The following is a 12,553-nucleotide window of genomic DNA, read 5'->3' on the forward strand; positions in this document are numbered from 1 at the left end:
GAGCATAAACAAAGGATATTAATTTTGTATAATCATGAGAATGAGAAGATACAGTGTCAAGAGGGAGTTTCACATTGGGGCACTGAGAAAATTTTTTCTCTTCCATTTTAATTATTTATTCACTGATCAATTGATTGAGGGTTTTTTTTTTTTTTTTTTTTGTCATTCTGGGGATTGAACCCAGGGGTTCTCTATCACTGAACTACATCCCCAGCCCCTTTTAGTTTTTATTTTGGGACAAAGTCTTGTTAAATTGCCCAGGCTGGCCTCAAACTTTTGATCCTCCTGCCTCAGCCTCCCTAGTCTCTGAATTACAGGTACATGCCACCATACCCAGCTTGCTTCCATTTTGGGGGGAATTTAAAGATGGCACCATCTCTGAGAATTAATGTTGGTCCTTCGGGAGGATGTATATGAATGCTCTGTTTATGTTTGCGTACGTATGTTATTCTCTGGAAAATTGGATGAAAATATGTTGAAAGCACAAGGTACATCTAAAGAGACAATTTGAAGGGATCCTATTTCAGATAACCACACCCCATGGTGGATGCTGCAGAGGAATTTGGAAGATCTCTTCCCCTGCTTTCCCCATTCTACTGTTCTGTGACACTTAGAATGCCAAAGACAACTTCTGGGCCCCTGCATAATTTCTTTTTTCAGAAATAATAATTCATACTGAAAAGTAAAATAAAGAGTGTCTTTCAAGTGATAAGTGCTGAGAAGAAAAATTACATAACGGGAGAAAGAAAGTAGGGAATGAGAATCTAAAAATCATTGATTTTTAGATATAATGTTGAGAAAGTCTCAACTATCAGACATAAAACAAATAAGAAATTAATTTGTAACAATACACAGGGAAGTACTCCAGGTGGAGGTGCCAGGAGTTCAGAGGCAGGGGTGTGTGCTCCATGTGTGTGAAGAAGAAAGACCCCAGCTGCTTTGCTCTCTGTTGGATTCCCAGCACCTTTCACAGTTTCTATCTTATAGTAGGTATTAAATTATCCTCATGATGGATAAATAAAATATATATACTCACTGAGCTGGGAGTGAGAAATAGATCTTTTTTTTTTTTTAAAGAGAGAATTTTAATATTCACTTTTTAGTTTTCGGCGGACACAACATCTTTGTTTGTATGTGGTGCTGAGGATCGAACCCGGGCCGCATGCATGCCAGGCGAGTGTGCTACCGCTTGAGCCACATCCCCAGTCCGAAATAAAATCTTTAATAGACCAAGTTGTAAAAGGGCAGGAACTTAAAGCCTCTTATTTGAAAAGCTCAGCCTGTTTCCCAAGTTCAATATAGTCAGTTAAGCACTGATTCTGTCTGGTGAAATAAGCAGTTTGATATTTGGGGATGTTGTTACTTTTTTTTTTTTTTTGGTACTAGGGATTGAACTCAGGGGCACACAACCACTGAGCCACATCCCCATCCCTATTTTGTATTTTATTTAGAGACAGGGTCTCATTGAGTTGCTTAGCACCTCACTTTTGCTGAGGCTGGCTTTGAATTTGTGATACTCCTGCCTCAGCCTCCCAGGCCACTGGGATTACAGGCATGCATCACCATACCCAGTGGGTGTTGCTACTTCTGACTTGAAATTAAAAGTTTTTTCTTTTCTTTTTTTTTTAATGGCTCATTCAAAAATTACTCTTTGCTATAAATACCTATTCTTCCAACAATTCTTATATGCAATCAAAAAAGAAAAACATCAGTGGTTTGGGAAGTAAAATTTCTGTTATAAATCCTATATAACTGAGTTCACTTGCTTAGCCACAAAGCAGAGCTGTTTGTGCCTGTCTCTGTTGAGGTCCAAGGACATTGTATAAATTAATTGTGATGCTTTCAGCTCACAGAACACAAGATGCCACTTAAATGCTAATTCATGCCATTTAAGTGAAAATGAATGTTATCATTATAATTATAGTTTCAAAATTAAAGATAATGTTTATTGGGCTGGGAGTAGCTCAGTGGCAGAGCCTTGGCCTATCATACATGAGGTCTTGGATTCGATCTCCATCAACACACACACCACATACACACACACACACACACACACACACACACACACACAAACATGCAAACTACAACAGCCAGGCATGGTGGCAAATGTCTGTAATGAGAGGCTGAAGCAGAAACATTGCAAGCTTGGGCCAGCCTGGGTAATTTAGCAAGAAACTATCTTAAAATAAAAGGGCTGGGGGTGTTGCTCAGTGGTTAGAGCACTCGGGATTCAATCCCAATTTAAAAGAAAAGAAAAGAAAGAGGTGGTGGGGGAGACAGTATTACCATGATTCTAACTTAAGAAGTGTATACTATTACTGTCTCCTGATGTTTGTTACCTATGAAGCATGGACTTCTTGGTTTCTTAGAGGCAGCCCTAAAGGAAACATTCAGTAAAGCTGCCTTTAATCATTCAACCCCTAAGACTCTGCCTACGACAACCCCACCCATCTTCACGGGACCCAAATTAGGAAGAAGGCTATTGGGGTACCTGGTGGTGGTGATGCTATGGGGGGAGGAGTCTACAAGGGCAAGTTCAAATTTGAATGTGAGGGGCCAATTTTTTTGTCAGACAGAGGCAGTGAAGCATCATTGCTTGAGGCAAGATTTTCTTGGCCTAAGACTTTCAGAATCAAGAAAGACACTCTGGAATCCACTATGGACAGGTAAAGAGGCAATCTCCTTTTTGGGTTTCTTCAAGTAAATCTGAATAGTGAGGTCAGTAGCTATCCCTTTCTCAGTTGCAAGATCTGTTTGGTCAATGTGCTCTTTTTTTATTCTGAATCTGACTCATCTTCTGATCAGGACTTGCATGTTCTCAGCCTAACTTTCTCTGTTCTGCACTTGTCTCCATCCCTCTCTTTTTCATGTTGTACACACACACACACACACACACACACACACAATATGCACAATGTACTGATCTGTCCTGGGATTTGCCACAACCAGAACTAGTTTATGACAGAAATATTAACAGAGAAATCTTTAGAGACTCGAATCATAAAAAGGTCATAGCAATACTGTACTAAAAACAGTAGTGGTAATTTTTAATGATAAATCTGTAAATATTCAATAATAAAACTATTTGAAGACAAACTGTCCTAGGGAGACTACTGAAATAATTTAGCTGTGGCAAGGAAATTTGTACTTTAAAAAAAATATAAAACATTCAAGATTAATTGCTTGAAAGTCATTAAGGTTGTTATAAAGATAAAAATTAATTTAAGCAAGTTATTTTATATTATAGGTCCAAGTACTGGCCAGTTAGTGGCATGTTTACTATTTGACTAATCTTTATGTTTTTTCAAATATGGTCTAACTTATTTCTTAAATGTGGATTTTGTAAAGTTTTCAGTGTCTCAACATGCATTTTATGGTAAGTTATTATTATAGAGCTTATTCCATTCTAATTTTTTCCATATTTTTATTAGTGCGTTATAGTTTTATATAGTGGTTCCATTCTTATCACATGATGATTACTAGGAATATAGGGAAATCACACCTAATTTACATATATTATCTCAATATAATTCTTTCACAAATAATTTAGACTCCATACTTAAGAATTTCAATGGTAGTGCTGGGGGTGTAGCTTAGTGGTAGAGTGCTTGCTAGTCCTGCAAAAGCAAATAAACAAAAATAAGATTTTTAATGGTACATTAAATCTTCTTTAGAACATTTTCTTGAGAAAAATATAATATCAACTGTCTCCTCAGTTTGCAGTGAGAGTGTGAATACTAATCTGAGGTATAAATCCTGGTTAAAGGTCCTGTGGAAATCTTTGTACATAAGCAAAGGCAAAACAAAGGAAAAGTCAGTTGTTGAAATTCAGAGAAAGACAAATAAGGATAGAGAAAGACAAAATTCAACAGGACAAAATTAATGATACATAATTATCATTCACGAATGTCCTATGTGCAGAGTTCACTGGGGATAGCAGAAGATGACTATGTCAGGATTATTTTTAACCCATTTCTTTCTGGTTTGCATTGCTGGGGATGCAGCTCATGTTCTGCCTCAGGGAACACAGCTGTCCAAGCAGCTGTCAACCTGGGGGCCTGAAAAAAATTGTCTCTGCAAAGTCCTTCCTACCTAGGAGACACACCATAGAAGAACAGGTCCTGGAAACAGGTTCCAAGGTGGGGAAGAAATGGATCAAGAAAGTTCATAACAGATCAGGCTCCAGCAAATCATTTCATTCCAGCTCACAACTTTGACTGAAATAGTAAAGGCCAACTGCCATTTCACATGAGATAGGACACAAAAACACTCTGAATTCCTTTACTATTCCATATCCTTCTTTTCTATATTCCTGGGACATTTCTCCATCATCATGATAACCGAACCTGCCCTAACACACACACACACACACACACACACATATTCATGAGCTCACAGGCACAGCATACACATACCACCCATGGTGCATGAAAAAAAGATTTCCAGGGATGGTGGTGTACACTGGTCAAGTGCTTGCCTCAAAGGTATGATGGATGCCCCCTCAGCTTAGATCCCCAGTTGCAGAAATGTAAAAAGGTTCCTCACTTTTTCTATACCTGACAAATGGTAGAGATTGTGAGAGGCACTGATTCATTGACCAGCACCATGTTACAAAAATTAAAAATGCATAATTGACAAGAATCTAAAATGGATACAAAGCCTCAGCAACAATCAGCTTTATTTAAAAATAGTAATAATGTACATTGGAGTTAGTCACTATCAGCACACACTATTTCTTAGTAACCATCAGCATGTGTAATCTCAACAGCATAATAAGCTCTTAATAAATACAGAAGAGAAAGAAAAAAAATTTTTTTGGATTTGGGCTCCCAAAAAATTTTTTTTCTTTCTCTTCTGTATTTATTAAGAGCTTATTATGTGTTGAGATTACACATGCTGATGGTTACTATGTGCTAATTAAGTAGTCATAGAAATAGTGGTGGTGCTATAGTGACTACCATAATACATTATTACTATTTTTAAATAAAGCTGATTGTTGCTGAGGCTTTGTATCCATTTTAGATTCTTGTCAATTATGCATTTTTAATTTTTGTTTGGTGCTGGGCATTGAACTCAGTGCCTCTCACAATCTCTACCATTTGTCAGGTATGGTGACACATTTCTGCAAACTCAGGGGCTCAAGAGGCTGAGGCAGGAGGATTACAAGTTTGAAGCTAGCCTCAGCAATTTAGGGAGGCCCTAAGCAACTTAGTAAGACTTTGTCATAAAATAAAATATAAAAAGGGCTAGGGATGTGGCTCAATGGTTAAGTGTCTCTGGATTCTATCTCTGGTACCAAAAAGCAAAACAAAACAAAACAAAAAACTCTACCATTGAGCTTTACCACTGGTACCTAATTGCGTAATTTACTTAAAAACAAAACACAGCCTGTAGTCCCAGCAACACGGGAGGCTGAGGCAGGAGTATCGTGAGTTCAAAGCCAACAGTGAGGTGCTAAACAACTCAGTGAGACCCTGCTCTAAATAAAATACAAAATAGGGATGGGGATGTGGCTCAGTGGTTGAGTGCCCCTAAATTCAATCCCTGGTACCAAAACAAAACAAAACAAAACAAAAAAACCCAGTTTGGCAAGGTGGCGCATGCCTCTAATCCCAGCAATTTGGGCCTTCTGAGACAGAAGGATTGCAAGTTCGAAGCCAGCCTCAACAGATTAGTGAGGCTCTTATCAACTTAGCAAGACCTTGTCTCTAAATAAAATATTAAAAGGGCTGGAGATGTGGTTCAGTGGGTAAGCACCCTTGGGTTCAATCCCCTGTACTAAATAAATGAATACAGTTGACTACTTTTTATATTGTTTGATACATACAATGTTTATACTGTTGATAAATCTAGTTCTCTTCCTAAAGGTTTAAAATGTTTTTTTAATAACTTTTATGTGTGTAAATGGAGACATTTAAATTGAAAGATTTAGCTGAGCAAGGTAGAGCATGCCTATAATCCTAGAAATTTAGGAGTCTGAGGCAAGAGAATCACAAGTTCGAGGCCAGGCTCAACAATTTAGTGAGGCCCTAAGCAACTAAACAAGACCCTGTTTCAAAATAAAAAATAAAAAAGGCTGTGGATGTGGTTCTGTTAAGCACCCCTGGGTTCAGTCTCTGGTACCAAAATAAAACAGAATTGAAACAGCTATAATCAGCTGTCGTCCTAGATTTTCTATCTAATAAAGTCGACACTGGGGCAGTTAATTTTTAAGGCCAGGTCTATCACCTATAATACATTACTAAATTATCAATTCTCATTTTATGTCCATACAAAGACCAGCACATGAATGTTCATAGTACCTTTACTTACAGTTGCACCAAAGTGTGCACAATCCAAATATCCATCAACAGGTGAATGAGAAAACAAAACATGCTATACTCATGCAATAGAATACCACTCTGCAGGAAAAAGGAACAAACTATGAAACATGGATGAGTCTCAAAGTCATTATGTTAAATGAAATAAGACCAAAAGAGATGATGTATGGTTTATATGAAATAATAGAAAATGTATAGTTACAGAAAGCAAGTCAGTGGTTGCCTGGTGGAGAGGAGAATTGATTGCAAAGCAGGGTAAAGAAACTTTGTGCGAGTTACCTGGGAAATGTTCTGTAACCTGACTGTGGTAGCAGTGTGGGGTGTTTACATCTGCCAATATTCACAGAATTGTGGGCAAAATTTACTGTATGTAAATTATGCCTCAATGTAAAAAAAAAAAAAAAAGTGCAAAAACGTTTCAATTCTCTTGCCAGCAAACTGTATTCAAATTCCTCACCAGGCCTTTACAAGTTCTTTGCTCTTTTACCCAGTACCATTAGGTAGCAGCACTATCTCCACAAGTTGGAAAAATATATTTCTGGAAAAAAGGACCCACAAAAATCAGAGATAGCACTCTTGCTTTAGTAGCAACCTTGCCACATAGCTTGTGCTACTATGTTCCCAGCTTTAAAAGGGATTCTAAATTTCCTTAAAGAAACTTGAGTTACCAAAGAGTGTCTCAACAAATTCAATTTACTATGCAAGATACTGAGTTTAGAGCTAGAAAAAAAAGAGGAGGGACAGTCAGTCCGTGTGTGTGTGTGTGTGTGTGTGTGTGTGAGAGAGAGAGAGAGAGAGAGAGAGAGAGAGAGAGAGAGAGAGAGAGAGAGAGAGAGGGAGTGCACCTAGCTAAATATGAAGATTATATTGCCAAGTTATAAAAGCAGCAGAAGAACTGAGATATAGCTGAGATATAGCTCAGAGGCAAAGCTATTGGCTACTGTGTAAGAGAACAGTGGTTCCATCCCCAGCAAGGCAGGAAGAAAAGAAGGAGGGCTGGGATTGTACTCAGTGGTGGAGCACTTGCCTAGCATGTGTGAGGCATTGGGTTCGTTCCCCAGCACCACACAAAAATAAAAACAAATGAATGGAGGTATTGTGTCCATCTGCAACTAAAAAGGTATTAAAAAAAAGAAAAGAAGGAAGGAAGGAGGAAGGGAGGAACAGAAAAAAAAGAGGAGGAGGAAAGAAAGAAAAGCATAACAAGTTTATTTAATTAAAGACCCTCAGACCCAGGGAAAACTGTTTTTATGTTTAGATTCAAATGAAGAACAGGAAGCACATGGAAATGTGACTAGACAAAGGGACCTGATTTAATGGTAATTCAGTAAGGGAGGAAACTCAGCAAGGTCTCTCCAGATTCTATGTGGCCTGTCCATGCAGCATGCCTTCCCCTGGGTATAGGGTAGGACACCTGTGCAAGGAGAGTCTCTAATAGAGAAGGGGGAGAGAGGCCTTTCCAGATTTTATAGCATGCTTTGGGGGAGAGGGGGTTTAGCTTCTATGATCCTTCTTGAGGGAGAGGAATTCTGGTTTCTAACATTCGCTAGACAGGAGACAGGAAGGCAGAAGGTCAGAGCCTTGGCTTCGGAGGCTGCATCTGAGATTTCTCATGCTCCTGTAATTCAAAGTTCTCAGTAGGGCAAAGTATCCTTTCTGAGACCCAACAGAATCAACAAATTTAAATAATTAATTGCATGAGGAATAAGGAATAAGAAATAATAAGGGATGATTCCAAGTTTCCAGTCTGGTTACCTGACATGGTAAAGTCAGAGGGAGTAGCAGTTCAGGACAGTGGACATTTTAGGGATGCTGTTGGGCATGTTGAGTTTAAGGTACATATTGGAGATTTAAGTAGAAACTGGAGAGAAACCTAAAAAAATAATTATGAGACTGAAGAACAAGTTTGTAATATTAAGTCATCAACATCTAGTAGACAGCCAGGGGAGGAGACTGTCTATTGAACTCAAATGAGTTTAGGGTTCTTGCCAAGTTTCTCTCAGTTGGTCTTAATTTTAAGCAGAAAAAGATGTTTAAGCAGGATTCCAAGCTCAGTAGGTCTCAGGCATCCAGCAAATGAAGGGAGAGATGCTTTCAAGTAATTATAAATTTTAAAAGTAATAATAACAGGACTGGGGATGTAGCTCAGTGGTAGAGCCTAGCAAGCAAGAGGTACTGGGTTTGTTCCATCCCCAGCACCCATCATCATCATCATCATCATCATCATCTGAAGGAAAACCCAAAGTGACCAGAGAGTGAACTGTGTTCCTGATTTCCTTCTCCTTCCTCTCACCCACAGCCTTCTGATGAATCGGAAGAAGTTTCTTTACCATTTCAAAAATGTTCGCTGGGCTAAGGGTCGGCATGAGACCTACCTGTGTTATGTGGTGAAGCGTCGGGATAGTGCCACCTCCTTTTCACTGGACTTTGGCCACCTTCGCAACAAGGTATCAATTAAAGTTTGCTTTCCCAGCAGTTGAAAGCTAAACAGTAGATGCTTTTAGTTACCTGCTGAGGGTCCAGGTTTTTTTTTTTTTTTTTTTTTTTGAGGGTTGGGGGACTGTGGGGGCGCAGTACTAGGGATTGAACCCAGAGGTACTTTACCACTGAGCCACATCCCTTTTTATTGTTTATTTTAAGACAAGGTCTCCCTAAGTTGCTTAAGGCTTATCTAAGTTGCTGAGGCTTGCCTTGAAGTTGCCATCCTCTTGCCTAACCTCCAGAATCTCTGGAATTACAGGCATGGGCCACTAAAACTAGTCCACCCATTTTTTTTTGCGTTTCTGTCTCCACTAACTTTTTCAAATCTTCTTTACCCCCTCCCTATGCACCCATATTAGACATGGCCTGAAAGGTCATTTAATGTCCTTCTCAATCATGCCTGGTACCCTAATGCCATACTTGATCCCAAACTTTCCTCCCCTTTTCCAGCCTTTTTTTTTTTTTCCATGTGTGCAGTGCTGGGGATTGAACCCAGGGCCTTGTGCATGTGAGGCAAGCACTCTACCAACTGAGCTATATCCCCAGCCTCTGAATTGCCCTGAGATTAAGGTAAGAGGATTTTGATATGAGGAAATATTACCAGCTCATTTTATTTATTTATTTATTTATTTATTTATTTATTTATTTATTTATTTATTTATTGTGGTACTGGAGGTCAAACTCAGGCCTTTCAGCATTCTAGTTAAGTGTTGTACTGTACCCCAGTCATGTGCCCAGTCCCTCAAACTAAATTCCAACTTTTTTTTTCTATTCCTGAGATGGAGTCTCTTCATGTTGCCCAGGCTGTTCTTGAACTCGTGGACTTAAGTGATTCTCCTGCGTCAGACTCCCAAGTACCTGAGACTAAAACAGGCATATGCCACCACACCCAGCTCAAGCAAAATTTTAAATGAAAAAAAAATTGTGTCTTTAAAATTTTTGAAAATTTATAAAGATGAAAAATATAGGTGAAATTACAGCAGCTCAATTCTTTTTCCAATGATTTCTATTCCTCCTATTCATGTAGATTGTAGACCAGAAAATACATTTACTATGGTGAGGCCCAGAAAACTCAGAGAAACCTCTATAGATTGGTTAATTAAATCAAACTTTCAGCTGCCTGATAGGATTACATTTCCAGAAGATTTCTTCACCAACTAGTAACTTGGGTGGCTGAATGAAGCAGGGGATGGAAAGTTTGAGGATAGCCTCCACATATTAGAGGGACCCTATCTCAAATTTTTTTTAATTTTCAATAAAAAAATACTGGGTTTAATCCCCTGTAGAGCGGGGCAGGGAGTTTAAAAAGACTTCTTCATCAAAATCAAATGGTCTTACATAAGCTTCTGCCTGTGGATATCTCCTCTCCTAACATTCTGTGACATCTAGTCCTGGTTGAATCCCAGGGAAGAATCTGTGGTGTGACATGTCATGCTATTTTCATTGCTTTTATTTGTTTGCCAATCTTTATTACCATCATGATTTTACATTCAAGTCATTTTCTTATTTTGTAATGTGACACATTCTATTTATAGAAACCTTTCATTTTATCTGCACTTTCACATTTAATGCTCACAATACCAGCTCATTTTTCTGATGAGGAAATGTAAGAACCAAGAGTTGAGTAATTTGTTTAAGTCTCAAAAGTGAAGCTAGAAAATGAAACCTGTCTTCATATTCTGGGATTAATGACTTCTGCAATAAGAGTTTGGCCTGTTATACCTCACTATTGCAGTTATTATTACAATCACTGAGACTATACAATGAGAGAACACATTATTTAATTGCTCTTGGCCCATACTAGTGCCTATTACTTGTACAACACCCACCTGTCTGATTCACCATAATCTATTTTCACTCTTTGCATCCTCCCAAGCAATCTCACAAATTGTCCTAGCTCCACCTAGGGGTCCACGTGTAGTTCCACAATGTTTTATCAACAGAAACTTCCAAGACATTTTTCCTTCTTCAAATGTGCAAAAATAACTTCAAAACACAAATTCAACCTCTGTACGGGTAGTATGATGCTATTTCTACCATTCTCTACTTATTTCATCCTTCTCCCCACACACCCCTCAAAAAAGAAAAAAAAAAAAAATCCTTAGCCTTCCTTCACTGGGTAAGACCAGTGTTACATACACACAAAGGTTTTGGTTCACCTCTTACTAATGAGCTCTTGCTTGACCTCTGTGTAACACAAAAGACAGTAACTGTCAGCATTCTAAAAGCTCATTGTGGGAGAGAATACCTGTGAAGTTACCACAACCACAACAAAGGTCAGTGAACTGGGTTCTCTGCTCTCTCCCCAGTCAGGTTGCCACGTGGAATTGCTCTTCCTCCGCTACATCTCGGACTGGGACTTGGACCCTGGCCGGTGCTACCGAGTCACTTGGTTCACCTCCTGGAGCCCCTGTTACGACTGTGCCCGGCACGTGGCAGACTTTCTGAGAGGGAACCCCAACCTCAGTCTGAGAATCTTCACCGCGCGCCTCTACTTCTGCGAGGACCGCAAGGCAGAGCCTGAGGGGCTGCGGAGGCTGCACCGCGCTGGGGTCCAAATCGGCATCATGACCTTCAAAGGTGCGAAGGGGAACCTTTTGCGCAGGCTCTGTGCAGCAGACATAATTTTAAATTGCAATTCAGAATGAGAAGAGTCAGTGGGGAAAACTCAGGGGGAAGAATTGCCTAAGGTTCCTGGTTCACGATGGGAGTCAAAATTATTGATTAGAATTCCAGGAAAGCTGTGAATGGCTTGGTGACAAGGTCCTGGGTAAATGAGGAAGTGAGGCCAGGGTTTTCTTTACTTCTAGTTGAAGACCTGAACTATCTTTTCCCCCTGTCCCCCCATTTTTTTAAAGATTATTTTTACTGCTGGAATACTTTTGTAGAAAATCGTGAAAGAACTTTCAAGGCCTGGGAAGGGCTGCATGAGAATTCAGTTCGGCTATCCAGACAACTTCGTCGCATCCTTTTGGTAAGTGGCTTCCTTGCTTTTCACTTTTTCTATAGTCTTTTCCTGCAGCTTCTTATATTTTTAAAAGTCACTCTCGTTTTTCATCTGACGAAACTTTATTTCTCCTATAATTCAGTTTTCCCTTCTGTTAATTCATAGTTCAGAGCCCTCTGCTAAGATGTCTTTCCTTTACCTTCTCCTTCTTTCATAGCTTTACTTGTCTTCTTTCTGCTAATCGCTCCTCAGATTCCTCAGCTGTGTTTCCCTCCTGATCAGAATTCCAATTTACTAACAAAATGTTAAAAAGATAAGCCATGCAGTTTTAGAAGACTTCCTTGTCCAGCTCAGTTTTGAAGCCATTCACTGCATTCATTTTTCTCTTTCTTTGCAGCCCCTATATGAGGTGGATGACTTACGAGACGCCTTTCGAACTTTGGGACTTTGATAGCAAACCTCCTGGCATGTCACGTATGATGAAATATCTTTGTTGAAGAGAGCGGATAGAAGAATAATCCTTCAAGCCTTTTCGGTTTTTCCCCTTCAACTCTTCATTTCTTAGAGTGTAGAGAGGGAAAAAATATTTGTATATGATTTAAAAAATAATCTGTCTTGATCATAGAGAAGGAACGCAGGCTGACCAGGGTGATTTTGCAACTGGTGCAGTTTTGAGTGCAGCATTGCCCTCTACTGGAAGAGAACAGAACTTCAGGACCTGGGACCATCTTAAAGTATCAATGTTCTATGAATTGTAGGTAGAAAGAAAAGAGAAGGCATAGCCTAAAAAGCAAGGCGAGAAGAT

At 39.2% G+C, this 12,553-nt stretch overlaps 1 protein-coding gene across 1 annotated transcript; it reads left to right on the plus strand.

Moving 5' to 3' along the window:
- Positions 1–442: 442 nt before the first annotated feature.
- Aicda (activation induced cytidine deaminase) lies at positions 443–12,199 on the plus strand. Its single transcript, XM_013365715.3, has 6 exons — positions 443–488; positions 2,426–2,666; positions 8,620–8,767; positions 11,111–11,381; positions 11,660–11,775; positions 12,146–12,199. The coding sequence occupies exons 1-6, from the start codon at positions 443–445 to the stop codon at positions 12,197–12,199; spliced, it is 876 nt and encodes a 291-aa protein (XP_013221169.3).
- The last annotated feature ends 354 nt before the right edge of the window (positions 12,200–12,553 follow it).

This window comes from Ictidomys tridecemlineatus, chromosome 6, assembly GCF_052094955.1.
Source record: "Ictidomys tridecemlineatus isolate mIctTri1 chromosome 6, mIctTri1.hap1, whole genome shotgun sequence".
Classification (NCBI taxonomy): Eukaryota; Metazoa; Chordata; class Mammalia; order Rodentia; family Sciuridae; genus Ictidomys; species Ictidomys tridecemlineatus.